We start from the raw sequence: 19,242 nt of genomic DNA, 5'->3' as shown, positions 1-19,242 counted from the left end.
ATTGGCTGACTCACACCTGGCAGTCGGAGGGCATTGGACCACATAAAAGTCCAGGCGCGAATACACTCAACGAGCATTAGAGGGAATTGTGGGCGCGTCTGACACGCAACCTCCAGAAGGTGGTCTACTTCATCATTCAGCAGATAGTATGTGTAAAACAGGTCTGTGGGCATAAATAGAGCTGTAACTAAAAGCTCGACACTGGAACCAGAAATGAGAACAAATAGAAGCAGAAGTTGTGATGGAAAGCTTCTGAAACCTTAAAGCTTTTTTGGCTGATTTTTACTGACAGCAACTTCAAATTTTGTGGCTTCACTCTTGGTCGAAACAGTGATTTCTAATGACATGTTGACATTGAAGCAGCCGTTCCAGTGAACGGGGGAGCGGCTGCGCAGCCCTGCACCCCCAATGCAGTCCCACCGAGATAAGGTCGGCAATAAAAGGCTATAAAAGGCTGCAGGGACGAGGATGCGTCACTGTGGAGTCGAGCAGACGTCATCCAATAAATACCGATGTGGAAAACCAGTACGCACGGTAATATGAGTGAAACATGTGTGTGGTGAGATAATCTGCATTTGCAATCCAGGCAAAAACAAAACAATTAATACCCCCCCACACACACACACACACACTGATGGGATAGTGAAACCTTTTGGTGCCCCGGGGGCGATTAAAGAGGGGCTGCTGATTGCGAGCATCTCGGTGCTAATGTGTATTGAGACAGGGATGCAGAACAGATGATTCCTGCTGCCATGAAAGGTCCCGACGGATTCGGCAGCATCTGATCACAATCAGCATTGATGTGATAACGGAGAGAACAATAAGGTTGGATTTAATTGAGTGAAAGAAGGTGAAGCATTCTTGCTCAGTGTCCCATTTAGACTGAACAATGGAACTAAAAGATCATTGGCAGGTTCTGAAAACAAAAAAGATCTGGCCGACGGGTGCTGAAGGTGAATAAAGGAACATTAGAAACAGCTGATGGAAACTGGCGTCAACCTGAACATCGGGACTGTCAGAACTCCACGGGTTTAAAACAGGAAGCGAAATCAGCCAACATGAGCCGTCACAAATGTGAAGGAATTGGTACAAAAAGCTGTAAAAACAAAGTCCCCAAAAAAGAAAAGATATATGAGGAGCAGATACAGTCCAGGATTGAGAGGAGCAGAGATGTCTAGATGCTGAGCGTGGCGCGTGCAGGTCATGCTAGGCTGGTTACCACGGCAACGAGAGACGTGGAAGCAGGTCAGGAGAGGTGGGGCCCAGCCAATTCATCAGCCAGGGTGCTTTTGTGTGACTTCATCTCGTCCTTGGAAAGAACTGGAACGTCTTTGGGGAACCTTCCAGCAGGAGCGGAGCAGCTGAGTAGCGTTAGGAGAGGTCTGACGAGGCGGCCACGTTGTCCTACACACACGGCGGAGTCGGTGCACGCGTCTCCGTTAATATTGATCAGACGCTAATTGCTGCAGCTGATCGTGTTTGCAAATGAAAAAGGCCCAGATGAGGACGAACGTCTCTGTCTTTGTGTAAGTGGAGGAGGGTGCTGGGGAGGCACCCTTTATCCTGAGGTATGTTTCTGTGCTCTCAGGAGAAAAGAGAGTGTGTGTGTGTGTGTGTGGGGGGGGGCACAGAGGAGCCGGCAGACTCCGAACACTCGCCCGTGTGAGGGATGGCTGCCATTACCTCACACAGACAGCATGTGCACGGCCGCATGTGTGTGAAAGGGGAACCGTGATGGTTTTCAAAGGGGCTGGAGCCATCGCTTAGTGGTAACCATGGTAACAAGACTCTCAGGTCCACAGGGAGGTAAGAGTGTGTGTGTGTGGGGGGGGGGGGGGCGAGAAGAGGAGGTCTGTGTCTTGTGATAAGACAATCGACATTAAACCTGGAATGCAGTTTGGGTTTTTCCGACCACGTGAGGACACACTTAAAATTTTGACCTCTTGAAACATGTGTGCTTAAAATTGTGAATTCTTTATTATTATTTTCCACTGAAAACACATCCGTCGTCTCCCAAGTGAGCAGATACAGCGATGTGTTTAGGGAAAAGGCAGGAACTCTTGATCCGGCTTTCTGGAAACACACCTTAATTTGACACATACTTCCAGGATGTATAATATAATGCTTGTCCGGGACCAAAACCGTGACTTAATATGACGTTAATGATTCCCTGCCAGCTGAAAATAAGTTTTATTCGCAGGACCCATAAATCCTGCTGCTGCCTGGAGGTAAACTGAGGTAATAGTCCCGGTCATGTTCCAAGCACGCAGGGCAGGCGCGCTGGTTGGAAATAGCAAAATAAACTATATTCATGCTCGTTCTCTTTTTAAGCTGCAGCTCTTATCAGAACTGACGGCTCGGGTTGGTTCCAGACCTCTGCATCCACAATACTTCCTCCTCCGACTGTTTCGATTTTGGACGCTCGCTCACGCGCCGAGCCACCGACTGCGGCTCTAAATGGAGCCCTTTGTTTTCTTAATTGTCAAATTAAACATGTCGCTCCATTTGAATGGGAAGCACATATGCCAGCTGCCCGCTAACTGGGGAGAAATGGGGGATTTAGTCCTTTCATTCCAGAAATGAGACCCTTCCCCCAAAAACAACAGCTTGCAATCTCTCTCCCCACTCTCTCTCCTCTCTCTCTCTCCTCTCTCTCCTCTCTCTCTCTCCTCTCTCTCCTCTCCCCCTCTCCTCTCTCTCTCCCTCTCTCTCTCTCCCCCTCTCCCTCTCTCTCTCCTCTCTCTTCCCTCTCCCTCTCTCTCACCCACATGCATGCATGTGTGCATGTGAGCACGCAGGGAAGTCAGTGCAACCTTTTGTCTGTCACAGAGTGCGGCTGGATGACGACGCGGCTCATCTGGCAACAATCACCTCTCGGGCGGCCTCGCTGTCTCTCCTTAGTGTGATGAACATGTTTAGTGCTGGGAGCTGCATGTGGGGCTGCATGTGGAGCTGCATGTGGAGCTGCATGTGGGGCTGCATGTGGAGCTGCATGTGGGGCTGCATGTGGGGCTGCATGTGGAGCTGCATGTGGAGCTGCATGTGGGGCTGCATGTGGAGCTGCATGTGGGGCTGCATGTGGGGCTGCATGTGGGGCTGCATGTGGAGCTGCATGTGGGGCTGCATGTGGAGCTGCATGTGGGGCTGCATGTGGAGCTGCATGTGGGGCTGCATGTGGGGCTGCATGTGGAGCTGCATGTGGGGCTGCATGTGGGGCTGCATGTGGAGCTGCATGCATGTTTCAGTGTGCTTTAGGCTGCCGCCAGGACGCTCCGTCCATCCCGGTCTGTCTTCTCCGTCCCCGCTTTTATTCATCCTTGAGGTGGATTTTCCCAGCAGACTCCTCAGTCCAGTCACACACCCTACGTTTGACCCCTCGGGCTGACCTTTGCTCCATCTGGCTCCCTCTCGTTGTGTTCCTGCCCGCAGCTCCATGCGATAATCCGTCACTCCCAGGAGCAGTTCTCCTGCCTGTCCCTCCATGAATGCTGCAAGGTGCTTCTCAGAGGAGGGATTTGTTACCTTAATTGATGTCCCCTGTTGCAGCCCTGGAGAGACATTATTATCCTCCATCTCAAGCTGCCTTCATTCACAGAAGAGCGATGAGAGCGACGTCCTGAGCCTGTCCTCCCTCAGGTCCAATCAATGGCTCGTTTAGTATTCCAGCAGCTGTCGGTTCTGCCAGAGCGCAGAGAATTTGGCAAAGGACGTTCAAAAACTTTCATTTATCTTTAAAGTGCATTGATCAAAACCTTAAAACAGCATATTTCCCCATGAAAACAGCTCCAAAACGTGTATCTGCATGTTTCATCTCGTGTTGGCTGTCTGACCTGTGCTCTCTGCTACAGGAGCCTTTTCCCATGTTGAACTTTAGATCTTTAATAGTTTCCCGGCTTCCACAACACTAATCTTCATGCCTGCAAAACACTGCAATCGTTTCTTGGCTTTACAAAGAATTCCATTGTGGACTGAGAAAAGAAAAGCAGCAAAACTACGGAACATGTGGTGTATCGCAGCAGCCAGGATATCACAGATTAAACTGGAGAAGAAGCTTGTTTTCTCATCCTCCTGCATCCGTAACTCGATTCATGCCATGATGGCAACTCTGTGTGTGTGTTGTGTGTGTGTGGCGTGTGTGTGTGTGTGTGTGTGTGTGTGTGTGTGTGTGTGAGCGAGCTTTACTCTCTTCCCCATCGACTAAACACACAGCAGGATGGGATCCAGGGGATCTTCGGCCCAGGAGATAGGGTTAGGGTTCCGTTCTGCCTCATGAGGGGAGTGAGAAGAGAAAATCTGAAATAAATGTTCAACCAAGGTGAAGCCGACATATTCGCCTAAACACACAAAAAGGGACATGAAGTGGAGGCGGCAGGTGGAGCGCTGACGAGGCTCGTTAGGAGCTCACTCACTCGCTCATCACTCGCTCACTCGCTCGCTCGCTCACTCACTCACTTTCTACCGCTTGTTCCTCCACTGAGGGGCGCGGGGGGGCTGGAGCCTATCCCAGCACCCTGGACTGGATGCCAGTCGATCGCAGGGGTAACAGGTATAGACAAACAACCATTCTCTCTCACACTCACACCTACGTTTCCAATTAGCCTAATCCCCAATCATGCATGTCTTTGGACTGTGGGAGGAAGCCGGAGGACCCGGAGGAACCCAGGCAGGCTCAGGGAGAACATGCAAACTCCCCAGCCTCAAAATTCACCCTCTTTCTGTTCGAATGTGTGGTTATAGAAGGTTAAAGCAGCGCTGGTGGTCTGTGTGATGGGTGTTCCATTAATCCTGCAGCTGTACATTATGCCCTCTGCAACACACACACACACACACACACACACACACACACACACACACAGACATGCACGACATGGCAATTATACACCTAATAAATCAGCCATTCACTCATTTTTCCATGTATCTGCTCAATGTGTGCTCCCTTTTGTTTTCCTCCAATTAATTAACATCACAACACACACACACACACACAACACACACCACTCACATGCATGCTCACAAATAGAAAGCCTTATATCATAGCATTAAGAGGTCACCTTGGCTGCTGTGCACCAGGAGCGTGCACATACGGCGTTCATTTGGTGGCTGACAGCTGGCTCCTGCTGTAAAGGGACTGAGCAGAGCCCTGAGCACTGTCCCCTCTGGAGACAGACAGCGCTCCCTCAGATTCCACCGTGGGGTGGAGCGATGGAGGAAACCTGGACTGGGGGGGGTGAACACAGGCTACTGTCTGCTTTAGCCATCAATCTCCCACATTTGGAATGAGGGTGGGGATTCCTCCGGGTCGAGGGGCTTCGGCTCGACTGGGAAAACAGGAAGACCGTGTCAGACGTGCTGGCGTTCCTCAGGTGTGGAGGACAAAGGTGCATTGAGGGCCCGACGACGGCGGCAGAATTCCTCCTGACAGAGTTCATATCACGAGTTCAGAAAAGCAGAACTTGTCCAACATCGGGAGCTGCTGAGTCGGCTGTCAACGCAAAGACAAACAGATCAAAGGAAAAACATCTCTGGTCTGTAGGTCCCCACGGGTCGGGGCGACGGGCATCCCGTGTCTTCAGTTTTCCGAGGCCTAAAGCTTAAAAAGACCCGGTTAGGGTCACCAGTTTGTTCTGGGCTCCGGCTCTGGCATCAGTGTCACCATGGAGGGGGCCAATGTGAAGGTCAGAGGGGGCTGACGCCGCCCTTTCATCGTGGAGCCGCACACATTTAAACCGTTAAACTGGCCGCTGGCGTCTTTCTGTCCCTCATTTATGGGAATTTACAGAGAAAAGGAGGGCTGTGATTTACTGGACGGTTTCAGCTCGTCCCCACTCCCGTCTGCTTCCTCGCGTCTGTTCTTTCTCATCCCTTTTCTTTTTTTTTGCTCTTGCTCCAGACTTTGTGGTACCTGGGCACGGGAATGCTACCAGTTGGTTTCTAACCTGGCCCCTCCCTGTTTGGAGCTGTAATCCGACCCTCAGGCTCCGTCCTGTGTCCCCATCTATTAAAGTTACATGAATCACATGGGGTTCCTTCCTCACCCCTCCTGAACAGCCGTCCTGACTCGGTTATTCCCACCTCACATAAGGTCCTGGGGACCTGCTTCCATTTTATTGCGCAACACTTTTTATTGTTTTTTTATTCGTTTGAGAGCATCTATTGATCATGTCTAAAATAATGGTTCCTTTTTGTCTTTAGTACGTCACCACTGACCCAAAGGCAGCAGCACACACCCTCTCTGTCATTAGTGTGTGGAACGGTGGGAAAAAGTGAATTATCACCGATGATCTCAGCGCTGCAGCGCCGTTTTCTCCGTCTGGCGCACAGTTTAATGCCGACCACCTCTGGGGTGAGTCAGCTGTGAGAGAATTAGAGTAATTACGGGTTTAACGGCAGAGACACGAGCTCAGAGGAGGGGACAAGGAGAGGGCTTTAATCTGGGAGAGGGACGGGGGAAACAGGGCTTCTCATCTCACACACACGCTTCCTTTGGGTTCGGCTTGTTCGGCACGTTCCCACATCCATCGAGGTCTCTGGGTCTCATCCTCAATCCTTCAGGGTGGATCCAGCAGATGCATGTCCACATATGGATGTCTGCTTTAGCCCCCCCCCCCCCCCCCCCCCCCGATGGGTTCGGACCGGGCCGAGGCAGCGAGCCGGTGCTGAGATGGAAGCCGAGCCACGTGTCCGACCTGTCCTTCATACGTACAGACCCCTGAAGGCCGAGCTTTTTCGCTCTCAAGAATTTAGGAAAAATGTCCGGAACATGATCCGGTGCAGAGATCCGGGTGGTTTGGACACCTGCGATGGAGCAGAGTCATGTGACAGCCGTCTGTGCGGTGCTGCTCAGGTGAAGGTCACCTTCCACGGGGGGTGGAGGGTTTTCGTTGTCCTCGTATCCGTCTGACGTCATTCGTCCTTGTACCAAACAGGAGCGACAGTTTCCCCCCAGAATCCAGTGGCCCAGTCATGAACAGCAGGCTGTCACGTGCACCATGTTGCTCGTGCACCTCGTGTCGCTCACGCCGTCCTGCGTCTGCTCCACTTTCACGCAGCTCCGGTTATCTGGAGGACCCAAACCTGTCCGGCTCAGTAAGCGTATCCTCAGGAATGTTCCCATCCGAACCCATCCTGTGTGTTTACACAACGTGCACGTAAATGTGGGGCGGCCTGAGCTGGAGTGCTCGTAAGAGCAGGACGGTTCAAACGAATCGCTCATGTCAGCGCTCGCTGGGGGGGGGGCGAGATTTGAGGTATGCTACAGTTTAGGTGTAAGCAAACAACAGATCACCTCCTCAGATCTGCTCTGTTTATGTGTTTGGTCGGGAAGAGAAATGCATCATGGGTGCGTGTAGACAGACGCCGGCGTTATTGAGGGAGGCGGAGCCGAGCTCGGCTTCATGCTCTTATCAGAGGAGCAGACGGCCCAGAGCTCCAGGCTGGACGTCGCACATCTGCTCTCGCGTGTCTCCCGGCTCACCGACATCTGTAAGGCTAGTTTAGAACGCTGACCGGCTCTCTAATGTTGCCTCGACACCCACTGGGGATCAGGTTTCGTGCTTTTGCCTCAATATTTAATGCGGCAGCGCTAAAACATTTACTAGAGCTATTGGCCATGTGCTGGCTGAGGGGCCGCTCAGGTTTCGCTCCAAAACGTGGGTCTGAGTCACGAAGGCAACAACTGTGTTTATTGGTGTTAGCGCACGTTGGCTGCAGACTGTTTTCATGAGTCCGTGTGCATCACAGAGAGGATTTCCAACCTTAAACTGACGGGATTATTCCCCATCTGTCTGAACTTAACTGCCGTCCGGCTTCAAAGACGTCTGTCGCGCCCGAATTCTGATGACAAAGCAACCGTTTTTGTTCTGTGTGGCGGCACGGCGGCGCCCGAGGTCGACTCCCACACTTTCATTATGCCAGGACTCAAAGTCGTCTCACGAAACCCAAGCTCCCCTCACGTTCCTGCTTCCTGGTTCTGGTCCTCCTGGAACGAGCCCCCCTGAACCCGAGCAGCTCCAGAGCACTGGACCCGCTTCGGTTGTCCACATGTCCTGAAGGACAGACAGACTCCTGCTCCACCCAGCAGGAGCCCGTTTGGGTTTCTCATAACTGATAATTCATGTTAATCCCAGCGTGAGAGTTGATCCCGTTTCCTAGATGATCCCAACATTCCTCAGTTCCTGGACCCATGTGGCACAGAACCAAGGTAGAACAAACAACTAAAGGAAGGGAAACATATTTGTTAATGGTGACCCAGTTCTCATGGTGAGCAGGACCGATTCCTCTGTTTGAATGATGCTGTTACCATAGCAACAACCAAGAAGCAAACCCTGTTTCTCTCCATTATTGATCTTTGATCTTACACAATTAAGCATCTGTAATAATGTGTAAGACATGAAGGTCTTTGTCCTGCTCACAGCTCTGATCCTAGGTGAGGAGTTAAACAGATGTGCGCCCCCACCAGCACGGACCAGCCCCCCCACCCCCGCCCCGCCCCTGCCCCCCACCATGAGCACGGACCAGCCCCCCCACCCCCCACCCCACCCCCGCCTAAAGCTTTCCTGCTTTATGAGTCTGGGAGAGTTTGCTTTCATACTTATTCACTGGGTTTTTCTGTCATTTGGGGGCAGCTCTGGCACCGTGCACGTCTGTCCTGGCACCGTGCACGTCTGTCCTGGCACCGTGCACGTCTGTCCTGGATCTCCCCGTCGGCAGGAGACATTTGTTCATGTTGGCGTCACAGAATCAGAGGAGGATCTGGGCCGCTGGGGGGTGTCGCGGACGGCGAGCGTGCACGTGTCTCCCTGAATCTGAGGTGCGATCCGAATCAGAAGGTCCAACAGTCCAAACAAAAGCCTCCAGTGTGCAGCAACCTTCCCAGTCAGTTTGGTGACCCGGTCATCAGCCGGTCACCGGGTTTAACTAGTTTAAAGTCATTCCTGTTGGTTAGACCTTTAAAGGCTGAATGTTGTTGTTGTCACCAGGTTAATGACAGTCATCAGTCCTCACTAATGTCGCCCTAATAAAGGCAGAATGTCACCGACGCCGCCGTACCTGCTGGTAACCAGGTTAGACGGAGACGAGGAGACGGGGAGTGTGTGTGCAGAGTGTGTGTGCAGAGTGTGTGCAGAGTGTGTGCAGAGTGTGTGTGCAGAGTGTGTGTGCAGCACGCAGCCCCGTGCTAGCATATCGTTCCAAGCAGAACTTCCGTCTTTGTTCCTAACAATAGTGGCAACTTCCTGGTTTATCGCATCATTTCCTGTCTTGTTCCAAGGCCGTCTCACACCGCAGTGTCCGGTTCTGGACGTCCACGTCTCAGCCACCAAACGGTGCAGGGTGAGAGCTGAAGGCTCCAGCTGGGCTGATTTAATTGTGCAAATTAGATCGAGGCGATTTAACGCAGCGTAAACCCTTCACGCAGATTTCCTTGTTAGCTTTGCGTAAACATGAACTTGTGTCCTCGACCACAGCCCAGAATCGGCTCTGCTGTGAGTCAGCTGACCATAAAACCCAGAAATTCCCCTTCAGAGCCGACCGGCACCACCTGCTCCGAGTGTTTCATTCCGTAATTCCGATGTGTTTGTCAGAAACTAGAGCCGAGCTGCGTCTTTTGAGCCAAACAACGGTGATTGTTGTCTGTAACTGTGGTCCCTGACCCGGACCCTGACCCGGACCTGCCCCGGTGGTCCAGGGTCCAGCGCTCCCTCCTACCAGCTACCTCCTCAAACCCGACATTCCGCTCCTCAAACCGCAGCATCCCGACCCAAACCAGCTGTGCTTCATCATTGTTGAGGCCAAATCCCTCCGTAGCTTCCGAGTGGGCGGTCACCTGATCCACCTGGCCCCGAGCCTTGTTTACACCTGTGGGCTGTAGGTCCGGAGAGGACACGCCCACATCCGGCCCGGCGCCGCTCACGCTCGCTCCCGGATCGTGTGTGGACCAAAGCGGAGCCGTGATGACAGTTACAGTTCAGCCTGGGAACGTTCTGAATGAAAACAGTCTCCCGGTGCCACGTAGCAACGGGACACTGATTGTGTGTAATTTTCCAACCTATCGCTCCCTCGTGTCGGGAGGGTCGGGAATGAGGCCCGGTGTTGAACGGGAAGATGAAGTCAGTTGGAATGAATTCTGCAGATATGAAACTGAATAAGCAAATTTAATATGAAACATTTTGGGACCAAAGGTGCAACGTTACTGGAAGAGAAGTTTCAGTAGCCCAGAAGCACAAACTGCGGAATTCTGTCTTCCTTTGGATGCGGTTCCGTTCACAGCAGCCTGATTTTCCTGCTCCCTGGTTCCTCCCGTACAGGCTGGATCATTCGCATCCTTTGTTGGCAGCATCGTGGGAGCGGGAGGGCAGCTCGTGCCACCCGCTGCCGCTCCGTGCCACCGGGAATGCTGCAGATTAGCACCAATCAAAGCGGGCCGGGTCTGTCCCCCGCACCTTGGTGGTTGGCCACACCCAGCGGAGAACAAAGGGAGTGGCGGGGGGGGAAGGGGGGGGGGGGGAGTGGGAAGCACAGCCCAAAAGATGGAAAAACAAAGATTAAAACATTCCAGATTAAAAAGGGCTGGCAGGCACGGAGGCAGAGGAAGGGGAGATTAGGAGCGGAGTTTTTGGACCACGTGGAGTCAGACGGAGCGTTTGCTGCTGGACTCTGGAATCATGGAAGCAGCAACGCTCCGAAGCTCCCAGAGATGATGGAAGGAGACGGATCTCACCGATGAAACTGGGAAGCAGCAGCAGCAGCGGAATCCTGAATCCGAGGAGGAAACTTTGAAAAGAGACGTCAAAAATGAGGCTGAAATCTGTGGAACATGCGAGCAGAAGGCTGAGCAATTCCATGTGTTCCTCACTGGGAAGCCCGTGTGTGTGTGTGTGTGTGTGGTGGGGGTGTGTGTGGTGGGGGTGTGTGTGGTGTGTGTGTGGTGTGTGTGTGTGTGTGTGTGTGTTGTGTGTGTGTGTGTGTGTGGTGTGTGTGTGTGTTGTGTGTGTGTGTGTTTGGTCCCTTTGGAACAACAGATCTTGGAGTTGCTTCACAAACCACATCATGATCCCGTTTCCACATTTTGGGAGCTGCAGACAAAACCAGCTTAAGGATCCGATTAGGATTAAAGTACGCATGCGATCCGTGCACGTGTGTGTGTGTGTGTGTGTGTGTGTGTGGGGGGGGGGGGGGGGCGGCGTGTGTCCTGGAGGATTCTGTGTGTTTTAACCCACGTTAGCCTGGATCAGCAGTGAGGAGCTGGACCAGAACCAAGGAAGATGTGGAGGATCGGGAAGAAGCTCTTTCCTGACGTTCCAGGTTCCAGCCTGATGAACCTGGAGCAGGACACAGTTGATGAACAGGGCACCATTGTGGGCCTGGGGGGCCTGGGGGGCCTGGGGGGGGCTCCTAACTGGGTCTGACAGGCCTGTTTTCACTGGTTCCTCTGGGAACGATGTGTTTGTTTCTGCAAACCCCCCCCCCCCCCAACGCCCCCCCCGGTGCCGTGGCGCCACCTTCACGCTTCACTCACACACACGTAATCGTTACCTTCGTGGCGGGGGGGGTCACATCAGAGGGGTGGAGATGTGCACGTGAGAGTGCACTATCCTCCAGCAGTCCCCGGAATGAGAGACAGCGCCCCCCCCTTTGGCCCCCCCTCCATATCTGTGCCCCCCCCCCATTATCAATACTGCTGAGCCAGGTGAATGTGAACCTGCTGGTGGGGAGCTGAGCTGGCCGAGGTGCTGGGGGGGGGTCATCCTGGATTAGATGGAAGACACGGCAGAAACCTGCCTCGCCCCCCCCCCCCCCTCTCATTTGGGAATCAGAAATCCACTCAAATCAGGCTTTGATCTGAGCAGTAATCTGCCCCCCCCCCCCCAGCCTGGGTATGACCAACCATGTGATAGCGGGAATCACTTCCCATCAGCGGTGTGGGCGGCGCCCCCCCCACCGGGAGCCCCCGGGGTCACGGCGTTGGAGGTCTTCCCACCCTGTGACTCGGAGCTAATCTCTCCAGCTCCGGGATAAACCGCTCACCTTTCATCGCCCCCCCCCCCCCAAACCCAAAGTCCAACGTAGAAACTGACCTTTTCCCATCGTAAACACATCCCATAATATTCTGTCAGTGCTCGGAGGCAGCTCTTCCCGACCCTGGATCATCTCTAAGGAGGCTGGAGCGCCAGTCCTGACCCCCCCCCCCCCCCCGACAGGGAACGTTGTTCAGGCATCAGGGGTAAAATGGGATTTCGTAACTTTTCCAGTTTTGCTGACGAGACAGTTTAGGAATTGGCTGAAACGTTTTCGGAAGCTAACGAGGAAAAGCTCCCGATTGATCCTCAGACTTGATCCCTGCTTCCCTCTTTTCCCTGGTTTTTGATTTCCGGTTTCCCAACATTCACCACTGACCGTCGGAGCATTTAAGGTTCCCTCCAAAGCCCGGAATGCTTCTCGGAACGCTGTTCTGTTTCCAGACGGCGTCCCGAGCCGCCGACGGCGTGCGTTCCTCCCTGCAGGAGCTCCCGGCTGCCTGTTTTTCATAGAAATTCCATTTGGAGGAGCTGGAGGTGGACGGGAGCAGGGGGGCGTGCACGCGCACGTGCACGGCTGTTTAATGCCTGCTCCACATCAAGGATGCCCCAGTTATCCATGTTTGGGATTTATGAGCCAGTTTCTCTTTAGTCTGATGGTTTTCCTGCCGTGTGGCCGAGGCCTCGCCGGCGCTCCGGCCCGGCGCTCCGACCCGACCCGATGCTCCGACCCGGCGCTCCGACCCGGCGCTCCGACCCGGCGCTCTGACCCGGCGCTCCGACCCGACCCGGCGCTCCGACCCGGCGTGTCTGTGCGCTGAAATCGGAGAAAGACGGAAGAACAAAGGAGACAGAAAGTTGCCGACCCAAAGGAACAATTCCGTCTAATCCCCCCTCAGGAATGTGATGACAGCTGATGAGGGAAGAACGAGGGATCCCGGGAAGACAGCGGCGATCCTTCGCCCCCCCCCAGCTGGGATCCGACAGGTGCTTCAGGAACCAGGACCGGAATTCCGTCTCTTCCTGTGTTTCACCTCACGTCTGCAGACAGAAAATTCATTTAGCAACAATTAGCTTGTTTTGGTTTTGTGTAACTATGGAAGAGCCACGACGACAGGCTCCGCCCACACACACACACACACGATGCTGACACGTGTGAGTGTGTGAGTGTGTGTGTGAGTGTGTGTGTGTGTGTGTGAGTGTGTGTGTCTGCGTGTGTGTGTAGTTGTGTGTGAGTGTGTGTGTGTGTAGTTGTGAGTGCACCTAATGACCCCTAAACTAGCAACACACTCGGTAGCAGCTCAAACAGTCGTTTGACACATTTTCAACCTTCTTGACGTCAAACTCGCTTAATTGTGTTCGTGATGCTAACGAGCGCTAACGTGGGCCGAAAGCACAAACGTCTGCTTCCTGTAGGTAGCAGGAAGTGGGTGACCCGTCAGTGACCCCGCGCTGACCCGTCAGTGACTCGGCGGTTCAGGAGCAGGTCAGTGCCGGGCTAAGCTAATGAAGCTAGCGTGGCTGGCTGTGAATGCACAAGCAACTTAGCGGCGCTGACAGCCGTGACCCTGACGTGCATGTGACCGCGGAGCTGCAGCAGGTCAAGGCGGCGGCGTGCACGTGACCACGAGGAACACGGAGCCGTCTTCATTCCTCAGACCTGATTGTGTTTGGAGACGTCAGAACCACAACGTTTCTGCTAGCTTTTAACGTTTTTATTGAATTTCTTTGTGGCGCTAACGTGATTTACTTTTGTCACACTGTTGAAGAATGTTTCCAATGAAAGGAAATATTTCACTAATGCGACGACACCGGATCCGTGTCGGGTCGGCCTGGAATGGGTCGGGATGCTCCGTGCATGAGCCGGAACAGCATCGTGCCTCTTTAGCGTTTGGGTCGCTAACGTGTTAGCCGGCCATTGTTGTGATCTGTGACATCATCGATCAGCACGTGTAAATGGCCTCACACTCCTGTGCACGTATCCTGTGCACGTACACTGGGACAACAGTCAGCTGCTTCCTTTCCATGTGACCTCTCCCGGTGGGACGGGCAACGCGGGACCCGGCGTGAGGTTTGCTTGACCTTTGATCTGCACGACTTGCATTGATTAGATCACACGTGACAGAAGCCCCCCCCCCCCCGAGAACCTGGTTTAGCCAAACGAGCGCTAGCGTTAGCGACGCTGAACCGTGAACGTTAACGTGGAGGGAAGAAAAAAGCTGGAAGCTCGTGCGCCTGTAAAATCAGAGCCTGCGGCTCCGCAGCTCCAGACTCGGCTCCAGTCAGATTTACTTCATGAAGCAGCGATTTAGCTCGAATTGGAAACATGTCGGCGCTTTTCAACTTTGGCCAGATTTATTGTGTCTCTTTCGCCGCGAGGAAAAGACGGTAATCGATAAATAATAGAATCAGTCCCAGCTAAAAGCTTCCATCTGGCACCTCGCACAGCAACGTGCTAACGGCAGCATCGCGCTAACCGCAGCAACGTGCTAACCGCAGCATCATGCTAACCGCAGCACAGCACAGGGAATCGTTGTCCCAGTTATTTTTAGAGTGTGCCGCTGTTTTAACGAGCGCGTCGTCGTTGTCTGTCAGGCTTTTGGTGGAAAGCATCAATTGGAAGTGGGACGTCTGTGGCGCTGCGTGACCTCCGCTTTGGTTTGAGGGACGCGTCCAAGAGGACGTGAAGATTTACGGGCGGGAGAGACGCATCCATCAAGCCTTCGGTGGTAACCTGGGTTTAGTTCCAGCTGGTTTAAGTTGCAAAATAAAGCGATTCCCTCTGAATCGGGTTGATTTATGGCGACGCCGCGGCTGAAGCTAACGGCTTTGTGGCCGCGCGCCGCCACAGCTGCCGTGACCAAGATCGTGTGGCTAAAGTTCAGCCCTGATTAATGTATCTTCGCAGCCTTTGTTGGAGCGCTGAGCTGGAGCGACTAACGAGGCCTTGATGGAAGTGTCCCGAAGCCTCGGGGATCCGATCCAGGAAGCCTGACTGAATGGGCGGAGGGCTGCACGGGCTTAGCGCCGCTATTCTGGTTTAGCGCAGCGAAGGCTTCCAATCAGTGGGGATTAGCCTGCGTAGCCAGTTTTGGTGTGTTTATTCTGCATATCAATAGGAAGTGTTTTCCTGCCAGACTAAGGTTGGAAAATGTTGCCTAAACCTGACAGATTAGCAACGTGATGGTTGTCTCTGAAATAATAAAGATAAGAAGGTTGGTTGAAAGTGTTCAAACTTAGCTAAAAGTTGCTAAGCTGACGCACACGATAAAGGAAGCACTTATTTTCCTCCCATTGTAGCTCTCGCTAACCCGCCTAAACACCGCGCACAGTAGCAGCCCGTGGGCACCAGCAAACCCTCTGTTAGGTCTGTCAGGCGACAGGCAACCACCTCCCATCAATCTTTTCACCCTCTCATTCATCCCCAAACCCAGCAGACGACTCTCAGTCCTTAATTACTGCTTTCTTCTTCTTCTGCTTCCTCTATAGGGAGAGTAACAACTTTCATTGTCTTTTAAGTCCAAAAATCTGGAGGCAACATTCCTTTTGGGCTTTTGGCTTCCTCTCTATTTTCTGCATATGTCGTCCCTCCTGTGCGTCAACGTGCGCGTCTGTAAAACACCTCGTTAGCTTCCTTGTTAGCAGATAGCGACAGTATAAGAAGTTTGGCAGCTACGCCGCCGTAGGTGGCAGCTGCTGCGCCGCCGCATCGTGCGTCACTGACACCTCCGGCTCAGACATCACGGCCTCCGAGGGCTATAAATATTCAAAGCTACGCAAATAATCGTGATTTGTGTGCCAGTGAGGCCAGCTGTCACTTTAGAGTCCCTAGAAAGGGGGGAGCGTCACGCACGGCCACCGATGCTAAGAGCTGCCGCGTTGCGATCGATGGAATCGCCACCTTCTCGATCCCCTCCGGATCCAGTCGGATGATGTCATCATCCTTCTTACCTCCCAATGACCTCACTTTTAACTCCATTCCTACCCTCCCGTTCCTTTCTGTACCTGCTCACCGGAAAGAGAAACAGCTAGCTTGTTTTTCAAGCTAACGGTGGCGGAGTCTTCCTTCCTTTTGTGTTTTCCGCTCAACCTTCGAGGACGCAAGGTCACATTTGTCGCGTGGAGCTCGTCCTTTCATGTCCCTCAGTAATATTCCCACTCTTTCCTCCTGCCCTGCATCTTTCACCTCCCTCTCCATCCTCGCCCTCCGGGGGTTTGATGTTCCTAATCGTTTCCAGCCGTGAACTCCAACATGCTAAAAGAGGGTGCTGAAAGAAACAAGCTAAAATAGAATGTTAAGGTCAAGGTAGAAAAGGAGATGAAAGCGAGATGGCAGCCGCTCGCCCCTGCTCAAGGTCTCATGCTTCACGCTAGCTTGTGTTGCTATGCCAAAACATGTGGAGCGTGCACGTCAGGAATGATGAGTTCCAGTTTAGAATGTTTACTGTCGGCTTTGTTGTCTGCTGGAGAGCCGGAGGCTGAGCTAGCCGGAGGCCGAGCTAGCCGGAGGCCGAGCTAACCGGAGGCCGAGCTAGCCGGAGGCCGAGCTAGCCGGAGGCCGAGCTAACCGGAGGCCGAGCTAGCCGGAGGCCGAGCTAGCCGGAGGCCGAGCTAGCCGGAGGCCGAGCTAGCCGGAGGCCGAGCTAACCGGAGGTTAAGTGAGTGTTGTGGCTCCAACCTTAAACACAGTTATTGTCTTTATATAGCTACTCTCGTTTTAGCCGTATAAATAACTTTAGCGTGATGGTTCCGATCGTTCCAGTGACAAGGACCAGGCAGGCAGCTGTAGTCGTGTTCCTTTACTCATTTATGCATAAAAGAAATCCCCGGCCTCTGATTGGCCGATCCTCTGCAGGTGTTTAAGGGTTTTAATGGAGGAGACGTCTGAGTTTCTACTCAGGCTAATAAATAAAGAGCGGCGAGCCAGTTTAAGTGTTAAATTAGGATTATCGATGTAATAAACCTGGAAAAAAGCTGTATCCCTTGGAGTGTCATTTTAAATAACGGTTTCCTTGGCAACGATGATTGCTTTATATACACAGAGGGGGAATAGCTTAGCTTCGCTGGAATCCGTCGCTAGCATAAGGAGCTACCGAGGGACCCGCGTTGGGATCGTTCTGCCCCTCGCTGATGTTTTACACAGGCAGACTCCGAAACGGCGGAATTCTCCTGGAAAACGGCGTCAACATCTGGAGGAGATGAGCGGGATGAGGAGAGACACGGGAGCCGGGATGAGAGGGAGGAGGCCGAACCAGGTCGGACCAGGACACGATGACACAACGCTGAAGAAAAAGCAATAAAAACTTGGAAGTCGCACTTGGCCCAGCTGCCGGTCCAGGATAACTGCTGGCTCCGGACCTGCCGGTCCAGGATAACTGCTGGCTCCGGCACGGGGGGGGGGGGGGGGGGGGGGGGGCACAACAGGGGGGGGGGGGGGCACGTCGGCGCCACCGGGAAAACGGACAAAGTTTTACTTTATTTAGCGAGTTTCATCAACGTCCTTCCTGGTTTGGGAGTTTTTCCTGTAAAACCGGAGGTCAGGATGACGTCACCCGAGGACCCGGAAGGGGGGGGGGGTCGTGGTCCATTAAGCCTCTGTAATTAGATTTAGTGGTGGGGGGGGGCGGGGGCTTGGACAGTCCTCGTCCACACAGGTGGCTAATCCATGAGCCCAGTCTCAACACCCCCGGGAGGTCCTAGACCCCCCAGGTGGAAACACAGACTCAAGATGGACAGTTTCACCAGGAGCCGCGTCTCTGGACACGAGCTCCCATCCCTTTGGTTACCGTGGAGACCGGCCTTCCTCTGTAGAACTAAAAACCATTGGTGTGTGTCGGATAGTGGGGTCAAGGGTCGTGTCAGGGCCTCTATGACATCGTCATCGTGACATCATTTGTTACCGGTCCGATCCTGAAGGGGAATTCCTCTGTGATGTTTGGACAGATGTTGGCACGACTGTATTATGGGACCTCCTGCTCGTATATAAGAATCCTGGCTCATATCGGCGTTCCCGTTCTGCTTTCTGGAATGTTTCTGCCTCACGGGCAGTTTAGCTCCGCTGGACCGTCCGGGTCTTAAATCTGCCTCTTTTCCTGCAGGTGTCGGCAACGGATGAGGACCGTGGATCTTTCGGAGCCGTGTCCTACGCTCTGGGTTCTCCCTCCGGAAGCTCGCCGCCCGGCCCGTTCACCGTGGGCAAGGAGAGCGGCCGGCTCTGCACCAGCACGCCGCTGGACCGCGACCAGGGACCGGACAAGTTCGACCTGACCGTCACCGCAACCGATGGAGTGAGAGCGCCGCCGAGCGTTAGCGTTAGCTTAGCATAGCAGCGAGTTTCCAGGCTGGGAGGCCGATTCAACATTTTTAGGAAATCTGCCTGATTAAATTATTAAGGAACTCAGCTGCTGTGCTGGCACCAGAGGGGGGGTCCATATTCTGACCCTGCATCAAAGGGGGTCCAGCAGCGTGCCGAAGCACTCCAAGCGAGGGCCGGTGGGGGGGGGCAGATTAGGGCGGGAAAAGTGACGCGCAGCAGTGAAACGATGCATCATGTGACCACCTTCGTGCCTGTTTATAATATCCGTATATATTTTATGCATCATTCATGCTGGGAGCGCCTCATTAAATCAGGACTGTCGGAAGGTCGGCGGCGTTCATCCTTGTTTATTCCTCCCATGCGCCCCCCCAGCACCCCCCCAGCTCCGCCATATTCCCAGCTCCTTTCGGAATGCCTTCTGCCCCCCTCTGAGCAGGTGGAACCTGAGGCTTCTCCTCACAAAAGGCTGCAGCGGCTCATCACTCCCATATTCCTGAATCCAGAGCTTCTCCTCTGTCTCCACAGCGCGTGCACGTGTGTGTGCACGTGTGCGTGCGTGTGTCCTCGTGCTTCCTGCAGGTATTTCCCGTCCTCTCTCCGGGTCAAAGCTAAAGGCAACCCTTGTGTTTCAGGGCGGTCTGAGCGCGGCGGCCCGGGTTCGGGTGTGGGTGGTGGACATCAACGACAACCGTCCGGCCTTCTATCCCGTCCTCTACGCCGTCAGCCTGAGCACCCACAGCTCTCCCGGAACATCCGTGGTCAGAGTCACAGCCAACGACCCCGATTCAGGGGCCAATGGCAGGGTGACCTACCGCATCGCACCAGCAGGGGGCTCTGCTTTTTTTACACTCAACAAGGACACGGGTAGAGCAGCAGAACATTCCCAATGGAATAATACAGGCAGGATGATCT

The 19,242-nt window shown here is 53.6% G+C and overlaps 1 protein-coding gene across 2 annotated transcripts in view; it reads left to right on the top strand.

Annotated features, from left to right (window-relative positions):
- LOC130537378 (protocadherin-16-like) overlaps nt 1-19,242 on the top strand; it is a 57,033-nt gene that overhangs the window by 23,216 nt on the left and 14,575 nt on the right. For both annotated transcript variants that reach the window (XM_057054170.1, XM_057054169.1), the window contains exons 5-6: nt 18,113-18,301; nt 18,963-19,194. In XM_057054170.1, the coding sequence (XP_056910150.1) occupies nt 18,113-18,301; nt 18,963-19,194 (421 nt within the window). The remainder of the gene's footprint in view (nt 1-18,112; nt 18,302-18,962; nt 19,195-19,242) is intronic.

Source organism: Takifugu flavidus, chromosome 14 (assembly GCF_003711565.1).
Source record: "Takifugu flavidus isolate HTHZ2018 chromosome 14, ASM371156v2, whole genome shotgun sequence".
NCBI classification, from domain to species: Eukaryota; Metazoa; Chordata; class Actinopteri; order Tetraodontiformes; family Tetraodontidae; genus Takifugu; species Takifugu flavidus.
This window is presented reverse-complemented; position numbering and strand designations above follow the sequence as displayed.